The following is a 23,108-nucleotide window of genomic DNA, read 5'->3' on the forward strand; positions in this document are numbered from 1 at the left end:
TTTCTTTTAATACTCCCTTTTGATGGCTCTATTTGTTTTGTCATACTTTCTTTTTCACGGCTCAAGGGAAAAAGTTACCTGGTCTGGCAGAGATGCATCCAAGGTTCTTGGGGGAAATAAAAGTGGATATTATTTAGGTCTGCTTGCAATCAATCTTCCTTTATTGGGGTGGAGCCAGGGGTTGGGAGGCTGCAAATGCTATTCCTTTTCAAAAAAAGGAGAGGATAAACCCAGTAATTTATAGACCAGTGAGGCTAACATCAATTGTGAGGAATCTGAACCAAAATTAATTGGTTTCTGGAAAAATGTGTTCATAGATGAGAACACAGATTTGTTAAAGGCAAATTATATTTGACTAGCTTGATCTATAATGAAGTGACTGAGAGGTTTGATTAATGTAATGTGGTTGATATTTTGTAAATAGACTTTCAGAGTCATTGGATAAAATGTCACTTAGCAAAATTAGAGTGCATGGAGTTAGAGGAACATGTGTTGCAGATACAAAATTGGCTAAGGGACAGAAAGCAGGTTGTGGTGAATGCTTGTTTATTCTTCAGACTGGAGAGGAGTATACAGTGATGTTCCCCAGGGGTCGGTATAAAGACTACTATTCTTTGATAAATGCAAAAATACTATGGATGCTGGAATTTGAAACAAAAACAGAAAAATTCTGGAAAATCTCAGCTGGTCTGACAGCATCTGTGGAGAGAGAGAGTAGAGCAAACGTTTCAAGTCTAGATGACCCTTCGTCAGCTCTGAGTTCTATGTTATCTGTCAGCACAACTTGAGGAAATTAACTGTTTGAAGATGGCTAGACCGTTTGTGTATATCTGGTATTTCGATCCCATTTAAGAGAAATGCAGTCTTTTCAAAGTATATATCCAAAATATAGATACATATGAACTTTTTAAAAAGTTAAATTGAGCTCTCTACCACTTATTGACTGGGACAAAGCTTTTTTTGTCCACGAGTGGAGGTTTTGTATGACATTTTTCATATTTTTGGACTGGAATGAAGGCCAACCTGGAGCTGCCTGACCCCAGGAAAGTATGCAGCTGCTTTGAGGCGATGATCCTTGCTGAAGTGAATGGAGTTAATCTGGTATACACCCCATCAGTAATGAGAGCAGAGGATGCTGGAAAAACTCAGCAGGTTTGTCAGCATCTATCCAGAGAGAAACGGTGTTAACAATCGAATCCATAGGCTCACCAGAGTAATGTTTCAAACTGACTTGAAAAATCAATTTGAAAAGGCACATTATAAACACTTCAAAAAATGCAAAGTTATCTGAATTTATTTTCTTCTTAAAGATTAAAGAAAAGGAAGTGCTCTTGCCCCCTCCACTTTCCTTCTGTCTTCAGAATAACTGCCACTTGTATCTAGAACTAACATTGCACCGATTCTGCAGGTCTGTATCCAGGAGGAGTTCTCGCAGGCGTTATTCAAGGTCTCGATCCCGTTCTCATTCTCGCCGTAGGAGATCCAGGAGCAGATCCTATAGCCCTGACTATAGGCGTCGCCGCAGCCATAGTCGATCTCCTATGTCAAATCGGAGGCGTCATATTGGCAATCGGGTATGAAACAAATCTACATTTTTTTGGGGGGCTGTTATACCTTCATAGTAATTCGGGGATTTTCACAGTCACTTCATTGCAGTGTTAATGTAAGCCTACTTGTGACACGAATAAATAAACTTTAGTGTTGAAGCAGGTTCGTGCTGGGGTGTTTTGCTCCATGTGAGCTTCTTCTCGTCCTTCAACTAACCTCATCAAATATCCTTTCATTCCCTTCTCAATAATAGTTCTTAAATGCATCAATGTTATTGTTACATAGGACACTATTTGTGACTTTGATCAGAGCTGTTTTGGTATGTGGGGCAAAAACCTCAGTGGAGAGATTGAAATTTTTGTGAGACGGTTGGGCACAGATTTGGGAGGCGACAAAAAGTTCCAAGGACTTTGGAGAGGAAAGGAAGCTTTGAGATAGGATGATGGTTTGCGAGGTCAAAGTTTGGTTTGAGGATATGTCCACGTAAGAACAAAGATGCATTTCATAGATGCAAGTGAAGCGCTCTTTGGGATGTTACAGGAATCCTATATAGATACAAATTATTTTCGTACGGTTCTAAATGCATGCTGGTATAACTTTATTTGCTTTTTGATCTGATTGTAAATTTTGGGTCTACTTGTAATATTTTATGTAAAAATGTTATGACTGTTGCTCATTTTGTACATTTAGTCCAAACTTTTCACTTGAAATAAAATTGCAAGTCATGGTGAATTTTCCAGGTGAATGGGTATTTATTATATAGCAATCATTAAATCCCACATTAGCTTTTTGTGCCTCTTCCTCCTAATTGATAGGAAAGTGCTGCAGCTGCAAATTGGCTGCAACAGATGTATTGTAAGGGTGTTTTGTGGGTGGCTGGGAAGTATCAGGTTCGAGCAAAATCTCTGAAGCTGGTGATGGTGTTACTGTTATTGTTCATCCACTGTTGTAACTTGGTGTAAACATCCAAATAACATTCAGCTATTACAGTTCAAAAGTACATAATTAGTTGTAAATTACTTTTGGATGTCCTATGGTTGTAAAAGGCTCTGTACAAATGCAAGTCTTTAATTCACTCTTGCTACTAAGGGTCTTGGTGCTCCAATTTATCCGTTTTTAAAATTTTCTTACAATGCGGCCTGACTCTGACTTGAATTCTCATGGACCCATAAAGTAGAATTTAAAGGTTTATGGTCCAAATATTTAGTTACTTTAAATGAGCTTCAGCCCAATGCCTTGAGAGGATTGTTAAATTTCAGATAAACCTGCTGAGGCACTGTTATCCACGAGTCCCTGCAGTTCAGCTTTCAGCCAGCATCCGTTGCTTGGCTAGACCTTCTATTGGTTTGATTGCAAAGACCTTTGCCCATGTCTCTTCCTATGTGCCAACCATGGGTTAGTCAGCTGCACTCTTACCTATTGAGTCAGAAGATTGTGGATTCTAGTTCTGCTGCAGAACTTGAGCGCAGCAATCTAGACTGACACATCCAATGAAGTACTGAGGGAGTGCTGCACTGTCAGAGGTGCTATCTTTCAGGTGAGACATTAAACCGAGATCCCATCTGCCCTGGTGAATTAAAAAAATCCCATGGTAGTATTTCAAAAAAGAACAGTGAAGTTATTCCTGGTGTCCTGGCCATTATTTACCCATTAATCAGCATCAAAATCACAGATTATCTGCTCATTATCACTTTGCTGCTTGTGGGAGTTTGCAGACCACAGGTTGGCTGCTATGTTTCCTATATTGCAATAACAATGATGACGCTTCAAAAAATATTTCATTGGCTGAAATGTACGTTGGCCGTTTCTGACTTTTAGCTAAGATTGAGCATCAAATCAAACCCAAGATGGGGTGCAATGCCTCATCTTGTTAACTTGGATCTTGTTTGTCTCCCTTGTGGGGATCTTGAATTGAATTCAATTGAATTTTGAATTTATTTTTTGGAGCAAGTGAAGAATGGATTTGGGTTTGCCCAGTCCATTCTGAGCATTGGCTTTGTAACTTTAAGAATGGAGTAAAAAAAAATGTACATTGTATGTTGGACATCCAGTAGTTGTGAGAAGTGTTGTATAAATGCATGTCTATTTTTCTAGATATGCAGCACTCTATGTTTCAACAAGAAATGTCTAAAGAGCAAGTGGACAACTTTCCCTCTAAATTTTCTTTTGATGTGGCCTGTTTATTTCAGCGTATGGTTTCAGCAAGTGTTTTGAGTGGCTGAGCTCACATGGTATTTTGCAGGGAATAAATGTTGAGCAGCCTGCACAGTACCTGCTGGGTTGTTGCACAGTTGTACATCCTGGAAGCATAATGGGAAGTCTGCAAGTGGACGCAGGACATGTGGATGGTTGGTGGGAGGACTAGAAATCCTTGTGCTGCAAATGTTTATTTGGCTAAAGTGAGCTTGGAAGGTGTCTATGGTACCCAATATACCCAGATTTGATACAATGGTGAATGCTGGAAATCTGGAATAAAGACGAGAAATGGTGGAAATACTCAGGTCAGGCAGTATCTGGAGAAAGAAATGTTCAACAATTCGGGTTGATGACCTTTTGTCAGAAGAGCTCTGATGAAAAGTAATGGACCTGAAACCGCAACTATTTGGCTGAGTGATTTGACACTGCTGAGGTTTCATAGTCAATATGGTCACACTCCTTTAGGGCATTTCACTCTTGACTCAGCTGAGGTACTAGCTCTAGATTTAATGATGGTGCATAGCAGTTAATTCTGAGTATTGATAAAATAACAGTATGCAAACACCATTAGATCCAAAATTTCAGCAGTGTGTCCCGGAAAATATGCAGCTTTGCTCCTTGGAGAGCTTTGGTTTGCTAATTCAGTGTGTATTCTGTGTGCAGGCTAACCCTGACCCCAACACTTGTCTGGGAGTTTTTGGTCTAAGTCTTTATACCACCGAGCGAGATCTGCGAGAGGTTTTTTCGAGGTACGGTCCACTTGCAGGGGTTAACGTCGTGTATGATCAACAGTCAAATCGTTCCAGAGGCTTTTCTTTCGTCTACTTTGAGAATGTCGATGATGCGAAAGAGGTAAAAGTGTAAAAGAGAGCTACTTGAAAATTTTCACTAGCACCATTGGTTTATTGGGTTAAATCTAAAACCTGTAAGTGGTATAAGACACTAGTTGGGTCTCATCTGGAGTACTGCGTCTGGTTCTGTGTCCCGTGCTTGAGGAAAGATGCAAAGGCATTAGAGAAGATATTTCACAAGAAATATTCCAGGGATAAATAACTGTAGCTAGGGAGGTAGATTGATGAGGTTGGGTCTCTTCCTTGGAGAAAAGAAGGCTGAGAGGAGACTTGATAGAGATATTCAAGATCTTGAGGGGTATGGACAGGGTAAGTAATGAGAAATTGTTCCCATTCAAGGGAGCATCAAGGACCAGAGGGTGCAGATTCCAAATAATTAGTAAAAGGAGTAAAGGTGATGAGGAAAACCGTAAGCACCCAGAGGGTGGTTGGCATCTGGAACAAACTTCCTGAGAGGGTGGTGGAGGCAGGTTTGATCAAGGTATTCCAAAGGGGATTGGATTGCTATCTGAAAAGAAAGAATATGCAAGGTTACAGGATAAGGCAGGGAAGTGGGACTTGGTAGAATGCTCTTTCAGAGAGTTAGTGCAGACTTGATGGGCTGCAAGAATGGCCTCCTACACTGTAAGGATTGAGATTCTGTACATGGGGTAGTGAATCTTTGACTATAATTAAATTTCAGTTCCATCACTTACCCAGAGCAAAAGCTTTGATTTTCAATTAATTTAACATGGGTTTGGTTTTATTGGGGTTTATTGTAACTTTTTAATATCTCTTTTGGCAGGCTAAAGAACGTGCCAATGGAATGGAATTGGATGGGCGCAGGATTCGTGTTGATTTCTCTATTACTAAAAGAGCCCACACACCTACCCCTGGAATCTACATGGGAAGACCGACCTAGTAAGTTTATTTGATTTGACACTCTTGCCAAAGAAGGCAGGATTAGAAATCTGTTACTCCTAATAAAATCATTTTGGTAATAAGAAAACAATTAATGTAAATGGGTATTAGCTCTATCTATATCTATTCTACAAATAAATGACTTGTTGTAAATATGCATAGAAAATCAATGATTTTAATGAAGATTTTGTATGAAGTACAAGAGAGGTGGGAATTTAGCTTGGTTATACATGGAGTGTGATTTTAGTTTTCCTCACAGCCGGGAACCTATCTTGCTGTTATTTTCAACGCACAGGAGTGTCATGAATTAACTCTTAGATGTCTGTCTCTTTGGAGTTGTGGCCTGACCAAGACTAAGAGTTTGTCCCTGTTCATGTGACAAACCTGTACCCCACCACCCTGTGGTATTCTTCTGTTGTACAGGGATTCCTCACTTAGCCTTGATTCAGTCAACGTTGTTTCATTACAACGTCACTGACTCTGTAGGAAACATATATCCCTTTAACTTTGTGACACTTGCTGTTACGTTGTATGCCAGTAAGCCCCACAGGAGAATTTGAATACTGATAATATCAGCTTCATTCTTTATTGAATTCAGCGGTCACAGATTTTAAAGCACAGTATTTAAATCATTGTCATGAGTGAATAATTTATTTTTATTTATTCAGACTGTAAGGAAAAGGAACTTTCTCCAAAACAGACTAAGGACCTTATTGGGGGTAAACACACAGGCAGCGAATCCAACAGTAAAACTCATCCAAACTGTCGACAGCCTCAAGGCTTCAACTCACTTTCCCTTTTGGGCATGTCAACAGATTATCCCTGTGAATTATTTGTGCTACTGCCTGTTCACCCATCCATCCCTCCCTCTCTCTCTCTCTCTCTCTCTCACCCCTCTGTCTAGAATATTAATCTTTGCAATCCAATTTTATTCAAACATCCTGGGTGGTATTTTGCAGCCTCGTTCGAGTGAGACCGGAAAATCCCACCAGACATCAATGGACATTAACGTTGTCCACCCCTTGTCGGCTCCGAATCTGTGGCAGGCGGGGTGGTGGAATTCTGGTATCTGTGTCTGACGACTGTTCACTGCCCCTGCACGCGCACACACCCCCATTAATGATTCGGTTTTTGCTGTCAGTTTGTACAATGGTGAAACCTCTGAATAATTTAAATTTGTTATTTTTAGAAATTTATTTTACTTTAAAAATTATTTCATTTAGGAATGTGCTGTACATCTTTTCCTGACAAGAAATGCCCAAAAGAACCTAACTCCATTCTATACGTTAGTTGTAGGATAAGAGCTGATTTGTTTACTATTGCTTTGCTTAGTCATACTTTTCAAGAGCGTAACTATGTCATTAAAGAATTACGTTAGTTTATAAACTGTGTGAGAAAGGAATCTGTTTAACCATTCCTGTTTACTTCACATTGCAGTAGTTCACGCCGCAGAGACAGTTATGATCGATATGACAGATATGACGACCGAGAGTATTACAGCAGGTCTTACAGGTACACGGGCAGGCATTAAACAACTTGTTTTTTTGGGGGCGGAGGGGTTGTCACCCAATTCAATTACACCTCATTCTGTTCAGATTTGTTTTTAGAAACCAGTCAAGTTATGAGACTTGGAAGTCTGTATCACTGCATTAGTTGTATCCTGTTTTCTTTTGTCATGAGGGGCTGAGTAGTAACCCAGACTAAAAGTTGCCTGTTTGAACTGCTTTCTCCCAGATAAGCTTGGGGCTAAAGAACCCTTGTAAGATGTGCTAAGTGACTGAGTTTGTTTCTATGGCAAGATTGTTTATTAGTTTCTGGCCAGTGGCTCAGCTGATAAATTGATACCTCATACTTGGCATGGGATCATTCTACTTGCTATTGTAGCCCCACGACTTAGAATCATAGAGGTTTACAATATGGAAACAGACCCTTCAGCCCAACTTGTCCATGCCGCCCAGTTTTTGCCACTAAGCTAGTCCCAATTGCCTGCGTTTGGCCCATATCCCTCTATACCTATCTTACCCATGTAACTGTCTAAATGTTTTTTAAAAGACAAAATTGTACCCGTCTACTACTACTTTTCTTCCTAGTCTCCCACAACTTCCTGGGATACATTTCATCAGGTCCTGGGGATTTATCTACCTTGATGCGCTTCCAGCACCACCTCCTCTGTAACATGTACACTCCTCAAGACATCGTTATTTATTTCCCCAAGTTCCCTAACATCTGTGCCTTTCTCAACAGTAAATACCGATGAGAAATATTCATTTAGGATCTCACCCACCTCTTGTGGATCTGCACATAGATGACCTTGTTGACCCTTAAGAGGCTCTACTCTCTCCCTAGTTACTCTTTTGCTCTTTATGTATTTGTAGAAGCTCTTTGGATTCTCCTTTGCCTTATCTGCCAAAGCAATCTCGTGTCCCTTTTTTGCCCTCCTGATTTCTCTCTCAACTCTACACTGACAACTTCTATACTCCAAGTGATCCACTTGGTTCCAGCTGCCTATGCATGTCATATGCCTCCTCCTTTTTGACCAGGGCCTCAACATCCTGAGTCATCCAGGGTTCCCTACTTCTACCAGCCTTACCCTTCACTCTCAAGAGAATGTGCTTACCCTGAACCCTGGTTAACATACTTTTGAAAGTCTCCCACTTACCAGCTATCCCTTTGCCTGTAAACAGACTCCCCCAATCAACTGTTGAAAGTTCCTGTCTAATAACATCAAAATTGGCCTTGCCACAATTTAGAGTTTTAACTTTTGGGCCACACCTATCAGTCTCCATAGCTGTCTTCAAGCTAATGGAGTTATGGTCACTGGTCCAAAAGTGATCTGTCACTAACATCTCTGTAACCTGCCCTTCCTTATTTTCCAAGAGGAGGTCAAGTTTTGCCCGGTCTAGTTGGGCCATCCACATACTGAATGAGAAATTCCTCCTGAATACATCCAACAAGTTTCTCTCCATCCAAGCCCCTAATACTATGACTGTCCCAGTCAATGTTGGGAAAGTTAAAGTCCCCTACTATTACCACCCTATTTTACTTGCAGCTATCTGTAATCTCCTTACGTATTAGCTCCTCAATTTCCTGACTATTTGGGGGCCTGTAATACAATCCTATCAAAGTGATCTCTCCTTTCTTCTTTTTCAGTTCTACCCATATAGACTCAACGGGCAAGCCTTCGGATATATCCCCCTTCAGTACTGCCGTGATGTTCTCCCTGATCAAAGACGCAACTCCCCTCCTGTCTTATCTCCTGTTCTATCTTGCCTATAGCATCTGTACCCTGGAACATTAAGCTGCCAGTCCTGCCCCTCCCTTCACCATATTTCAGTAATAGCTATAATATCCCAGCCCCATGTACCCATTCATGCCCTGAGTTCATCTTCCTTGCCTGTCGGGCCTTTTGCATTGAAATAAATGCAATTTAATCTGGACTTCCCTTGCTCTCTGCCCTGTTTTTTCAGACCATCTGTCCGGTCATCATGATGGAAATAAAAAACCCCGTGTTTTATTTCTCTTCGCCTTACTGGACCCATTCGCTGAGTTCTCCAGTCTCTGTACTCTGTGACTTTGGTTTCTCTGTCTTTTACCCTTACTGCCTTTTGTTTCTGTCCCCACCTTACTTCCCTCTGACTTCCTGCATTGGTTCCCATCCCCTGTCACATTAGTTTAAACCCTCCCCAACAGCACTAGCAAACACTCCTAAGCCATTGGTTCCAGTCCTGCCCAGGTGCAGACCGTCTGATTGGTACTGGTCCCACCTCGCCCAGAACTGGTTCCAGTGTCCCAGGAATTTGAATCCCTCCTCCTTGCACCATCTCTCAAGCCAGGTATTTATCTTAGCTATCCTAACATTCCTACTTTGACTAGCACGTGGCACTGGTAGCAATCCTGAGATTACTACCTTTGAGTCATATCTGAGGAAGGAGCAGCGCTCCGAAAGCTCGAGATTCCAAATGAACCTGTTGGACTTTAACCTACTGTTAAGAGACTTCTTACTATATGCACCATGACAGCTGGCTGTTCACCCTCCCCCTCCAGAATGTCCTGCAGCCACTCTGAGACATCCTTGACCCTTGTACCAGGGAGGCAACATACTATCCTGGAGTCCCGTTTGCATCCGCAGAAGCGCCTTTCTATTCCCCTTACAATTGAGTCCCCTATCATTATAGCTCGGCCACTCTTCTTCCTGTCCTCCTGTGCAGCAGAGCCAGCCAGAGTGATATAAACCTGGCTGCTGCCACCTTCCCCTAGTGAGCCATCTCCCCCAACAATATCCAAAAGGGTATATCTGTTTTGGAGGGAGATGACCGCAGGGGACCCCGACACTGCCATCCTACTCTTCCTCTGTCTGTTGCTCACCCATTCCCTAACTCCCTCAGTAATTTTTATCTGCAGTGTGATCAACTCACTGAACGTGCTATCCACGACTTCTTCAGCATCATGGATGCTCCAAAGTGAATCCATCCACATCTTGAGCTGTCAAGCGGTCTAACAGCAGCTGCAGTTGGACACACTTCTTGCATGTGAAAGAGCCAGGAACACCAGAAGGGTCCCTGAATTCCCACATCGCACAAAAGGAGCATGACGCAGGCCTGGGATCTCATGCCATGACTTAACCCTCAAGTTAACTTACAACAACAACTACAATGCCAAGAGAAAGAAGAAAAGAAAAACTATCTACAGTCACCAGCCAATCACTTACCTGCTGGCTGTGACGTCACGGTTCGATTTCTTTCTACCTCTCACCTTGCCTTTGAGTCTCCCTCTCCGTTCCTCCCGAAGATGACCACCTCTTTCCCCTCAGCACCAAATTCCCACTCAGCTCCAAATTCCCGATACCCTCACTCTGGCTGAAATCTCACTCTGGCTGACTGGTCCTGCGCACGCTCAGTGGACTTCACTTGAATGGACTTTTGTCACATTTAATCTCTAGCTTTATTATTAGAGTATGTTTGTAGCGGCTTGTTCTGAAGTTCAAATTTGAACACAACTCTCCTTTATATCTTCAGGCTAAAATCAGTTTATTTCGGGAGTGAGGTAAAAATGGAATTACTTTCTGCAGTGAACTTGAAGCTGTCATATTTTTAAATATTCCTTGTGCAGTTTGGGATGAGAGGCTTAGTCTGATGCCAATATATAATGTTTTTGTGCTAGTGTCTGGCAAATATACATGTATAAAAGCATCTGGAGCTGCTTTGACAATTGAGGTGGATTACACATCTCACTTCCTTCAAGAATATCCAGCAATAGCTATTCTTATCACTAATTGCAAATACATCACAATACAATGTGGAATACGATACAAATTGTGACAATTTTTGTTTGTGTTGCAGTGAAGTCCTCCTCCCAGGTAACCGCCAGGCTCCATTGCCACCAGTTTTGGGTATCTTGCACTTTCTTCCGTATCATGTCTAATGAATTTCTTTTGTTTCAGAAGGCGTTCTCCCTCTCCCTATTATAGCAGGGGTGGCTATCGTTCTCGCTCAAGGTCACGTTCTTACTCTCCACGTAAGTGCAAAGTTTGATGATCAATAAGTACTTGTTATGAAGGATTTTGTATAATGATAGGGCCATTCAAGGGATCCGGGAAGTTGGAGAAGAGGGAAAAGATAGTTGGCAGAGTCTGGTCCAGGGTCCTTTTTTGCTTCATGTTGGGGGTGCAAATGGGAGCAGGTCATTTTTCTTATCGTGAGCAGAACTGATTTTGATCTGATTTGATTTATTATTGTCACATGTATTAGTATACAATGAAAAGTATTGTTTCTTTACAGACAAAGCATATGGTCCATAGGAAAGAAGTGCACAATATAGTGTAGTCATAGCTAGGGTGAAGAGAAAGATCTACACCCTTAATGCGAGGTAGGTCCACTCAGAAGTCTGGCAGCAGGAAAGAAGCTGTTCTTGAGTCAGTTGGTACATGTCCTCAGACTTTTGTATGTTTTTCCCGACGGAAGAAGGTGGAAGAGAGTATGTCTGGGGTGCGTGGGGTCCTTGATTATGCTGGCTGGTTTTCTGAAGCAGTGGGAAGTGTAGACAGTCAATGGATGAGAGGCTGGTTTGAGCAATGGACTGGGCTTCGTTCATGATCCTTTGTAGTTTCCTGCAGTCTTGGACAGAGCAGGAGCCATACCAAGCTGTGATACAACCAGAAAGAATGCTATCTATGGTGCATCTGTAAAAGCTGGTGAGAGTCACAATGGACATGCCAGATTTCCAAAGTACCATTTTTCAAAGTGGTACCAAGTATAATTGGTTTACTCTGATTAGAGGATTAGTGTTTTTTCCTAAGGTGACATACCATGTTTATGGCTTAAGTTGTCAATTTCAGGATGTCCTCCTGTATGTCATCAAAATGCTTTATGCTAGTAATCTGAACAATTCATCCACTGTGAATTTGAATTCTCACTCAAGATTGTGCAACACAGTTGTTAGCATTTCACTTGTCTCCAAAAAAGTGGTTTGTTCAGCAATATGATCCAAATGAGATCATCTGTGAGGATGAAACTGGCCTTTAGTCAGCAAAGCCTGGAAATCTACCCCAATGATCCCTCGCACCTCCATGCATTTTCCTTGAATTTTTTGGTTTGTCCTGTTAGAATTTTGTGGGCATACAAATTTGAAGTCAACCGTTTACACCATTGTTGCCAAGTCTGAACAGAAAATATTCTCAGTAATAGCAGCTCGCGGTTATGGAAATTGATAGGATTTTCACTTCACTATACTTCTGAGGTTCTGTGTTACTTAAATCCTGGAGACAAAAGGCTTGGATAGTCCAACTGTACTGATAGATTTTAATGCTATGAATGATAACTTATCTCTTTCAGGTCGCTACTGAAGATCCGATGTATTCAACTTACAACCTTAAGGCCAGCTGATCTATTTGCTGAAGATTTCTTTTATATGAAACAAATTTTTTTAGTCATGTTTGTGTAAAGTTTTTTTCTTTCAAAAAGTGTTTAGTAAGAAGCTTAAAATGTTCTGGTTGTATTAGGTTGTTATCAATAAAACGACCATTGTTACACCCTTCCGTTAGACCAACATAAACTTTGTTTTCTCAATCTTGAGCAGCTTGAGTGTTGATAGGAACGTAATGCGATGGTGGGTGACTGTAGCTGCTATTGTCTCATTTAATAAGATGTATATTCTTTGAAGTTTGGTGATGGGAACTAATATCGGACTTGTGTAGGACTTGATACGTGTGCAGATTCCAGATCTGTACTTGTAGCAATATTGGTTTCCTATGTTCTCACTTAGTCCCATGAACTCAGTGAAGGGCTTTTTTCCTGCAGTGTGGAGTAAATTAAAATCCCAAATTTTAAATTAGCAAAATGCTACTTTCAAGAATTACATACTGGGTAATTGAACAAATTAAATGAAAACTATATGTAGAAAATAGTGTTCAATTGCTGACGAAGAATTTTTTTAAAATTCCACATCAAAAAGACATATTCCAACATCAGTCTCAAAAACATTGGGGAAATGCAGCACTTAAGCCTGGCCTTAATCTCAACTAATTGTGATTAGCTGAATTCGGTTAACTACTGACCTTTTAGTTCCTTTAGATTAAGTTATTTGATCTTTCATGGGACTATTTTTGTATCCCATCAGTAATATTCATGTCCATAAATCTTCTGGGTTCATGTTGTGAAGAGACTGTTCTGTTAAATGAGGATTTTTGTATCAGTGCAGAACCTGCAGCACTGAATAGAAGTGTGTGAAATGCTTTTAAATATCTGATGCAAAACGAACATTAAACTTCAGCAAAAACCACCTTTCCTTTGTTTCTTGTTTCTCTTTTCTCTACTGTGCTGCCTTCATTTTATTAGTTGAACTAGCTCGTTACAATCATTGCAAGAGTTCTATTATTCTCTGTAGCATTGAATATAAAGCAGTGTAATAATTGGAATAATATTGTGACTGAATGCAAAGCTAGTCTAGGTTGCCTATGTCAGGTGAATCTTCTGTATAGATTGTGCCTTGTTTACTGCATGACTAGCTGATTTTACATTTTGTTTAGTCAGGTACGTGGGATGGAACATCAGGGCAAATTTGCCATGGCTGCCTGGTAGACTTCTTCTAAAATAATAATGGACAACGGAACTCTGATAGCTTGTCCTTTTGCTTCAGCATTTGCAGGCAGCAATCGAGTGGAATGCCAGACAAGTGCAAACTCACACTCTGCTATTGTCTTAATCTACATTAGTGTTTCTTGAATGCTTTACGCTGCCGCTTGATTGAATTTGTTAGTATAGATGAGAACTGATCCCTGTGTGGAGGCAACTTTAGAGAACCTTAAACAATCTATTTTTTCTGATTTTGATATGGTTTTTGCATTTAATTTTGTTTCTGCAGAATTCAAGCAAAATATTACTTGATTTCTTCCCCTTCCTATAACTCATGGAATTTATAAGCGTTATTACTGTTTGTGCAGTTCGACCAGAATGCTCATCATAAAAAGGTGCAAAGGGACCACTGCTGCTTTATAGCGCCAGGGACCCAGGTTCGATTTCAGCCTTCAATGACTGTTTGTGTGTTGCACGTTCTCCCTGTGTTGATGTGGGTTTCCTGTGGGTTCCACCCACAGTTCAACATGTTGGCACAGTGGTTAGCACTGCTGCCTCAGCGCCAGGGACCCTGCTTCAATTCCAGTCTTGGGTCATTGTCTGTGTCCTCCCCATGTCTGCGTGGGTTTCCTCTGCATGCTCCAGTTTCCTCCCACCCTTCAAAAGATGTGCGGGTTAGGTTGATTGACCATGCAAAATTGCCCCTTTAATGTCAGGGAACTAGCAGAGTAAATACATGGGGTTATGGGGATAGGGCCCGGATGGGATTGATGATAGTGCAAGCTTGATGGGCTGAATGGCCTCCTTCTGTACTGTAGGGACTCTAAGCGGTTACAGGGTTAGTTTTACTGTTTGATAGTAACAAGGGCAGTACCTCAAACATTTGCATTAAACTATGTCAAAGAGTTGTCAAATGTGCATTTTTGTTGGCTTTACTCGAGCACAAAAAGGTAGTGCATTGGGTTTTGCTTAACTATTAACTTCCCTCCTAAGCTACTATCCTCTACACTTCTCTCTGCAGTCAGTGCTCTTGGGGCTCAAGTTCCTCGTTCACCTGATGCAAGAATACTTGGGAGAAGTAGCAGTGGGTTTCAAGGAGGGACTGACTTCAGCCTAATAAATACAAATTCAGCAGGATATGATTAATTCTGCATTTGAAATACATGCATGTGACAGCGTTCCTGATAAAACAAAATGCTGGGAATACTCAGCAACGCAGGCAGCATTTGAGGGGAGAAAGAGTTAAAGTTTCAGATCAGTGATGACCCATCATCAGAACTGAGGAAATATAGAAATGTTAATAGGATTTGAACAAAAGAAGAGGAAAGGTCTGGGTGCAGGACAGGGGAGATGACATGACTTGTGGGAATGGGTAAAGATGCATCCAGATGAGATATGAATGGCTGGATAGGAGCTGATCAAAAACAAAGTGAAAGAATAAAGGAACTAACAAAACTGAACCAGCAAAAAAAAAACTGGAGGCAGAGGTTGTGATCTGAAATCACTAGTGTCTAAAAGGCTGTAGAGAGCATGTGGAAAGTATGAATTATTCACCTTGTCAGATTCAGGTTGGTGATGGGTGGCTGGGGGAAGCAAATTGACAATTCTTCAGTTGTGTGACTAAATTCATCAAAGGCGTTCTAAAGCAAAAGGGAAAAAACTTGGTGCCCCTCTGACAGTCAGGAATTTAAGAAATTGGAGCAGAGGTAGACCATGTGACTCTCAGCTTGTTCTGCCCTCCAGTACAAACATGGTTGTTCATCTGCCCCAACCCTTATTTCCCTGCCTGCTCCTCATCAACTTATTTCCTGAGCCACCAAAAATCTATTTACCTTGGCCTTGAATTATACTTAATGGTACATCTGCAACACTCGGATAAGATTCACAACTTTTGAGCAAATAAATTTCTCTATCTTAATCCTAACGATCACTCCTCATCATGACACTGTCTCTGGGTTGTGGATTCCCTAGCCAAGAGAAACAATCTGCCTATCCATATCCAGTCCCTTCAGAATCTTGTATGTTTTGAAGAGATCACCTCTTGTCCTTGAGAACTTGAGGATTTGGCTCAATTTACTTAGCATCTCACTATGGGACAACCCCCTCATTCCAGGAACCAATCTAACGAATATTGGCTGTACTACCTTCAGTGCAACTATATCCTCCCTTTGATATGGAGACTAAAACTGCACAATACCCCAGAGGTACTTATTTTTATACTCCAATTCACATGCGATAGTTAACATGTCAGTGTCTTCCTAATTATTTGCTGTACCTGCTAACTTTGTTTTTCTTGTATAGCTCCAAGCCGTTCTGAATATCAGCATTTGTGTCTTTAGAGCTTCACATATGGGTGCAAAATTATTTCCTGGTACTCGGTGTCGAGCTAAGGTTGCAGCAAGTTTCAGTATTATGCTGCCCCTAATTTTCTGTGTGAGCTGGAAACACCTGCCATAGCAGTGATTCCACGCAAGTTTTAAATCAAAATGCATTTGTCCATTTTCTTACAGCTTTGATGCAACTAACCTTTCATATTCTTGCTGCTCTTTCGGTGAGCTTTATTAATCATCATAAATCTTCATGGAGCAATCAACTATATTTAATCATTCTGTTCCCAATTCAGAGATTGGAGAAAAGTCAGGGGTCTGCCAGCGTCACTGACCTGCCATCTAATAGCAAATTGTAGTGAGTGGAATCTGATCGTTGGACAGCAAGTTCCAAGTTACTTGAAATTTTGAGGTAAATCTATTAAAAATTCCTAGCAGCTTAAATGCTCATATCTAGATTGAAAGGAATTTTTAAAGCCTTGCGTAGAGCAATATGTCAGCCTCTAGACATATGTAGCTAATTTTTTGGTGTGGTGGAGTTGAGATCGGGGTAATGTTATACCGTTGGAGAAAAACGAGTTGCATGGAAATACTCGACGTTAAAAGGACCCAAGTTGTATCCTAAGGAACAGAGGAACACCTTCATGTGAACATACAAATTAGGAGCAAGCGTAGGCCATTTGGCTTCTCGAACTTGCTCCACCTTTTGATAAGATCATGGCTGATCTGATTGTAACCTCAACCCCACATTCCTGCCCACCCCCGATAACCTTTCACCCCTTGTTCAGCAAGAATCTATCCAGCTCTGCTTTAAAACTATTCAAAGACTCTCCTTTCAGTGCCTTTTGAGGAAGTGTTCCAGAGACCCTTTTTTGAGAGAAAAAAAATTCTCCTTGTCCATCCTAAATGAGCAACCCCCTTTTTTTTTTTCTCCGACAAATATACCCTCAGGATCTTAAGTTTTGATCAAGTCGCCTCTTACTCTTGACTAGTGGATACAAACTTAGGAATTGTGAAGAGGATACAACAAGGCACATAAGTTAAGTGAATGGGCAAAATTCTGACAGTATAATGTGGGCAATTATGAAATTGTCCATTTTGGTAGGAAGAATTAAAAAAGCATACTACCTAAATGGTGAGAGATTGCAGAACACAGGTGCTGAGAGGTGGGTTGCTCTTTCGGAGAGTTGGTGCAGATTTGATGGCCTCTATCAGAGATTTAATGGAAACCAATTTTAAAGAAATACAGAATGGGCTTTCTTGAGTCTGCTGTTAAACTGAAGATTAAAAATGTCCACAAAATAAAAGCAAATTACTGCGGATGCTGGAATCTGAAACCAAAAGAGAAAATGCTGGAAAATCTCAGCAGGTCTGGCAGCATCTGTAAGGAGAGAAAAGAGCTGAAGTTTCGAGTCCAGATGACCGATAGAAAGTAGGAGATATTCTGCAGGGTGAGGGAATGAAAGATGAGTCATGACCATAGAAACCAGGGGAAAAGACTGCTAATAGCTGTCCAGAGAATAAAGGGTGTGAATTGCCAAACGGCAGAGAAGCTGTAAGCTGTGACAGATGAAGATGTTGGGGGAAGGGGGGAAAGATGGACAGAGGTAGAATGTAGAAAAGGGGAAGCGGTAAGGGAAGGAGGATGAAGTAGGGGAAAAGAGTGGGAGGGGGGTAGAAAAATGAAGAAAGGCAATAAAGAAAAGGTAGAAAACAGTAAAAAATTAAATAAAATAGAATGAAAAAGGGGGTCGAGGTGGGGTAGAGCAAATCATCTGAAGTTGTTGAATTCGATGTTGAGACCGGAAGGTGTAAAGTGCTGAGCCGGAAGATAAGATGCTGTTCCTCCAATTTGCGTTGAGCTTCACTGGAACATTGCAGCAGGCCGACGGGAGACGTGGGTATGGGAGCAGGATCGTGTGTTAAAATGGCAAACAACCAGAAGACTTGATTAGTTGTAAGTATTCGCATTCCAACCATTATTCATGTAAATTGAGTTTGTGTCTTTATATGCTCTGTTTGTGAACAGAATTCCCACTCACCTGAAGAAGGGGCTTGCAGCTCCGAAAGCTTGTGTGGCTTTTGCTACCAAATAAACCTGTTGGACTTTAACCTGGTGTTGTTAAACTTCTTACTGTGTTTACCCCAGTCCAACGCCGGCATCTCCACATCAAAACAACCAGAAGGTCAGGGTCCTGATTGCGCACAGACCGAAGGTGCTCAGCAAAGCTGAAAAAATGCCCACTTTTGATGCAAGTGCTTTTTTTAGAGGAAGTTACTTAGAGGATTTAAAAGCTCTGTCGCTTTGATTTCAAAGAGCTAGTGGCACACGAGTGTGCTGTGAAGACCCCCCCCCCTCAGTATGCCAAAATGATTCATGTAATTAAACTAAAATTTACCTTCAGCTTTGTGGTTGGCAAGACCCGATGAGTCTTGAGTCTCCCACACAAGTGGGAAAGAGCTGCACATGCGGTTTACATTTTTTACATTGGTCAGGTGTATGTACATGACCAACGGGACTTGGAGTTGAAGACAAACGTCCCATGCCCCCACACACACAGTGAAAACTCGAGGGGTGCAAAAACGCTGGGAAAAGCGAGAGGTGTCATGGCATAAAAGGTTGGGAACCTCTGATCTGGGAATTTAGTGGAATATGATATGGATAGTATTGCAATGCATGTTTGGAAAAGTACATCGTAAACATAAGGCACAGTAATAAGAACATAGAACAGCACAGAACAGGCCCTTCGGCCCACGATGTTGTGCCGAGCTTGATCTGAAACCAAGATCAAGCTATCCCACTCCCTATCATCCTGGTGTGCTCCATGTGCCTATCCAATAACCGCTTAAATGTTCCTAAAGTGTCTGACTCCACTATCACTGCAGGCAGTCCATTCCACACCCCAACCACTCTCTGCGTAAAGAACCTACCTCTGATATCCTTCCTAAGAAATAGAATCACTGAGAACACGGTTTGAGAAAGAGAGAGTGTGGAAAGGGAAAGAAAGGAAGCTCACCAAAGAAGAATGTGTGAAGTGGGCAGGGAGATGGAGGCACTCGGGCATTTCATAAGATAATTCTGAGCAGTCAGGAGAAACTACTGGAGTCAAGAGGGCTGGAGTACAGGGATCCCAGAAAGGTTCAAAGGTTATAATGGGGCTGTTAGAGCCAGTGGGGGTTGGAATAGTTAGGTGATGGCTACCTGAAATCAAAGAGGCACTGAGCGTGCAGCTAAAGCCTGCAGTCAGGCTGTGTGTGTTCAGAGTTCCCAGAGAAGACAATGGAACCAGCGGGAGTCGGGGTTAAGGAACAGCTCCTGGGATTTAGAAAAGTCAAGAGTAGGTCTACAGGTGCTGAAGGTCCAGGTGCGACCAGTGGAAATCAAGCCAGGCAAAGAAGCTGACCTGGATTTTGAACTAGTCCATGCATTTTTTTTTTGTAGTGGTCAATGGGGACCAGGTGAACTCAGAGACAAGAGGACGGTGGAGGAGGTGCCCCACCCAGCTGTAGAGTTACTGGAAGTTAGGCCAGAAACAGGAGTAGAAGAGCTCCATGAGGGATCTGTATAAACAGGTTAGGAGTGGGTCAGTGATCTGTTTAGCAGACAGCTTCATGACAGATTTAAATGGGACTGGGTAGAGTCCCCAATTTGAGAAGCAAATAGCAGGGAAGATGCTTTGCCAGGTTGAGAAGCCACAAGAGAGTTCCGCACGTCCACTTGGAGGCAGTAATATTCCGGGAGATGTGGAACAGGTGAAGGGAATACAAATTCCCAGAACAACAGAGGGTGCGAGTGACCCAGTGTTCTGCTCAACCTATGGCTCCATGGTAAATTTAAATTGGGAACTGGGAAATCCCCAAATAGACTGAGGAATAGTGAGGGTGATGCCCCACTTAGCTGAAAAGCCCTGAGGCGAAGCAGTTGTAGCTAGCCCAAACCCTGGGAATGAATGTATTAAGAAGTTTAACAACACCAGTCCAACAGGTTTATTTGGCTACCAAATAAACCTGTTGGACTTTAACCTGGTGTTGTTAAACTTCTTACTGTGTTTACCCCAGTCCAACGCCGGCATCTCCACATAATGAATGTATCCCCAAGGATACAGGACGGAACAGAAACACTGAGAAGTCAGACAGTAGGCGGAGCACTCTTCAAAGAAGGGAGTCTGTACCCCTGCCAGGTCATGATGTGGAGATGCCGGCGTTGGACTGGGGTAAACACAGTAAGAAGTTTAACAACACCAGGTTAAAGTCCAACAGGTTTATTTGGTAGCAAAAGCCACACAAGCTTTCGAGGCTCTAAGCCCCTTCTTCAGGTGAGTGGGAATTCTGTTCACAAACAGAACTTATAAAGACACAGCAGGAGGTCTGGCTGTCTGAAATCTTCTTTCCACTTCTAGCACAGGGATCCCAGACAGGTCCCTCAGCAGATACTCCATTGGCAGGGAAACTACATTGCTCTGAGTTAAATCAAAAGCAGCCTGTGGCACTGCCGAGTGAGCAGGAGGCCTGGCTGCCAAGGCCCCACTTTCTGAATTTAGGGGCAGACCCAGGGGATTCAAAAATAACCCCACAGCCACTGAGGACAATGTTTCCGAGTTGAAAAGCCAACTGGGAGTGTAGCTGAACCCCCACCAGAGGGCAGTGATGTTCCAGAGAACAAGGAGCATGTTAGTACAAAGGCTCCGAGCCAGGAAGCTGGTGATTGGTTTTGCTGACCACACTCTAAGGCAAATTTGGGAGTGGAGCACCACCGAGAGGTACTACAAGAACAAAACCTCCACCTGAGAACAGTGGTGCCCCCAATCACACGCAACAGGCTTAGGGGAAGAAGCCCTCCTCAAACAAAAGTAGAAGAAAGGCGAGCTTATCCTAAAGAGGTCAGAGTGTGGAGGTCAGAGGGGAGATAGCAGGGGTAAGTCCTGTTAAACCAGGTGGAACTAAACACGCTCTCAACCTCAACCAGATCTGTGTTGATGAAAGGCTCACAAAAAGCAAAGCATTGGAACCATAGAGTCCCTATAATGCAGAAGGAGGCCATTCGGCCCATTGAGTCTGCACCAATTCTCCAAAAGAGCATCCCAAACCCCTGCCCTGTCCCTGTAAACCCACCCATTTTCCATGGCTAATCCACCTAACCTGCACATCTCTGGGCTGCCCCTCGAGCCTGCTCTGCCATTCAATAAGATCATGGCTGACCTTTTCGTGGACTCGGCTCCACTTGCCCGCCCGCTCACTATAACCCTTAATTCCTTTACTGTTCAAAATTCTATCTAACCTTGCATTCAATGAGGTAGCTTTAACTGCTTCACTGGGCAGGGAATTCCACAGATTCACAACTCTTTAGGTGAAGAAATTCCTCCTCAATTAAGTCCTAAATCTGCATGTTCTGTTTTTGTTGTAGTACATGCCAGCACCTTGGAATACACTTGTGGGTGTTAGAAGCTAGGCTGCCTGCCTGCCAGCCCAGGGCATGTCTCTACCATTTTGTCTGCCTGCCAGTTGGTCTGTGTGTGTGTGTGTGTGTGTGCTGAGAAACAGCAGCTGAAATTCACATGAAGATAATACAGTGACCAAGGCCGGGTCCGCAAAGGATTGCAGCTGGAGAAAGAACTGCAATCTTTCTTATCGAGCACCAGAGCCAAAAAATCAGCTATCCACCAGCAGCAGCCAACTATCCCAAAAACCAAACATAGCGACCGCAACGTGTCACCATCTACTTGCAACTCAAAAACTTCCTTGAAACTACAAAGGGTCGTGAACGAAGCCCAGTCCATCACTCAAACCAGCCCCCCCATTCACTGACTCTGTCTACACTTCCCGCTGCCTCGGAAAAGCAGCCAGCATAATTAAAGACCCCACGCATCCCGGACATTCTCTCTTCCACCTTCTTCCATCAGGAAAAAGATACAAAAGTCTGAGGACACGTACCAACCGACTCAATCAGCTTCTTCCCTGCTGCCATCAGACTTTTGAATGGACCTACCTTGCATTAAGTTGGTCTTTCTCTACACCCTAGCTATGTAACACTACATTCTGCACTCTCTCTGTTTCCTTCTCTATGAACGGTATGCTTTCTCTGGATAGTGCGCAAGAAACAATACTTTTCACTGTATGTTAATACATGTGACAATAATAAATCAAATCAAATCAAACTTCCGTATAACTCTTTACTTCTAATCTGTATGAATTTAGATGCATTTGTTTTACCATTTCTCCTTACCCATTTTTAGTAGTTAATAAACTTACTTTACTTTAACTCAAGAAAACCACGTGTGTATGGAGCTGTGTCTATGCGAGTGTGTGTGTATGTAGCTGTGTCTGTGCGAGTGTGTGTGTATGGAGCTGTGTCTATGCGAGTGTGTGTGTATGGAGCTGTGTCTATGCGAGTGTGTGTGTATGTAGCTGTGTCTATGCGAGTGTGTGTGTATGTAGCTGTGTCTATGCGAGTGTGTGTGTATGTAGCTGTGTCTATGCGAGTGTGTGTGTATGTAGCTGTGTCTATGCGAGTGTGTGTGTATGGAGCTGTGTCTGTGCGAGTGTGTGTGTATGTAGCTGTGTCTATGCGAGTGTGTGTGTATGTAGCTGTGTCTATGTGAGTGTGTGTGTATGGAGCTGTGTCTATGCGAGTGTGTGTGTATGGAGCTGTGTCTGTGCGAGTGTGTGTGTATGGAGCTGTGTCTATGCGAGTGAGTGTGTATGTAGCTGTGTCTATGCGAGTGTGTGTGTATGGAGCTGTGTCTATGCGAGTGTGTGTGTATGGAGCTGTGTCTGTGCGAGTGTGTGTGTATGGAGCTGTGTCTATGCGAGTGAGTGTGTATGTAGCTGTGTCTATGCGAGTGTGTGTGTGTATGGAGCTGTGTCTATGTGAGTGTGTGTGTATGTAGCTGTGTCTATGCGAGTGTGTGTGTATGGAGCTGTGTCTATGTGAGTGTGTGTGTATGTAGCTGTGTCTATGCGAGTGAGTGTATGTAGCTGTGTCTATGCGAGTGAGTGTATGTAGCTGTGTCTATGCGAGTGTGTGTGTATGTAGCTGTGTCTATGCGAGTGTGTGTGTATGTAGCTGTGTCTATGTGAGTGTGTGTGTATGTAGCTGTGTCTATGTGAGTGTGTGTATGTAGCTGTGTCTATGCGAGTGTGTGTGTATGTAGCTGTGTCTATGTGAGTGTGTGTATGTAGCTGTGTCTATGCGAGTGTGTGTGTATGTAGCTGTGTCT

The 23,108-nt window shown here is 42.4% G+C and overlaps 1 protein-coding gene across 16 annotated transcripts in view; it reads left to right on the forward strand.

Moving 5' to 3' along the window:
* tra2b (transformer 2 beta homolog) overlaps positions 1–13,275 on the forward strand; it is a 31,918-nt gene extending 18,643 nt beyond the window's left edge. For 8 of the 16 annotated variants that reach the window (XM_078228862.1, XM_078228863.1, XM_078228853.1 and 5 more), the window contains 6 exons: positions 1,409–1,574; positions 4,408–4,596; positions 5,380–5,495; positions 6,933–7,007; positions 10,939–11,009; positions 12,326–13,275. In XM_078228862.1, coding sequence (XP_078084988.1) covers positions 1,542–1,574; positions 4,408–4,596; positions 5,380–5,495; positions 6,933–7,007; positions 10,939–11,009; positions 12,326–12,336 — 495 coding nt within the window. In that variant the 5' untranslated portion in view covers positions 1,409–1,541 and the 3' untranslated portion in view covers positions 12,337–13,275. Of the gene's footprint in view, positions 1–1,408; positions 1,575–4,407; positions 4,597–5,379; positions 5,496–6,932; positions 7,008–10,935; positions 11,010–12,325 lie in introns of all 16 variants that reach the window. The other 8 variants (XM_078228856.1, XM_078228852.1, XM_078228857.1 and 5 more) reach the window with 1 other exon arrangement.
* Positions 13,276–23,108: the final 9,833 nt, after the last annotated feature.

Source organism: Mustelus asterias, chromosome 14, assembly GCF_964213995.1.
Source record: "Mustelus asterias chromosome 14, sMusAst1.hap1.1, whole genome shotgun sequence".
In the NCBI taxonomy this organism is placed as follows: Eukaryota; Metazoa; Chordata; class Chondrichthyes; order Carcharhiniformes; family Triakidae; genus Mustelus; species Mustelus asterias.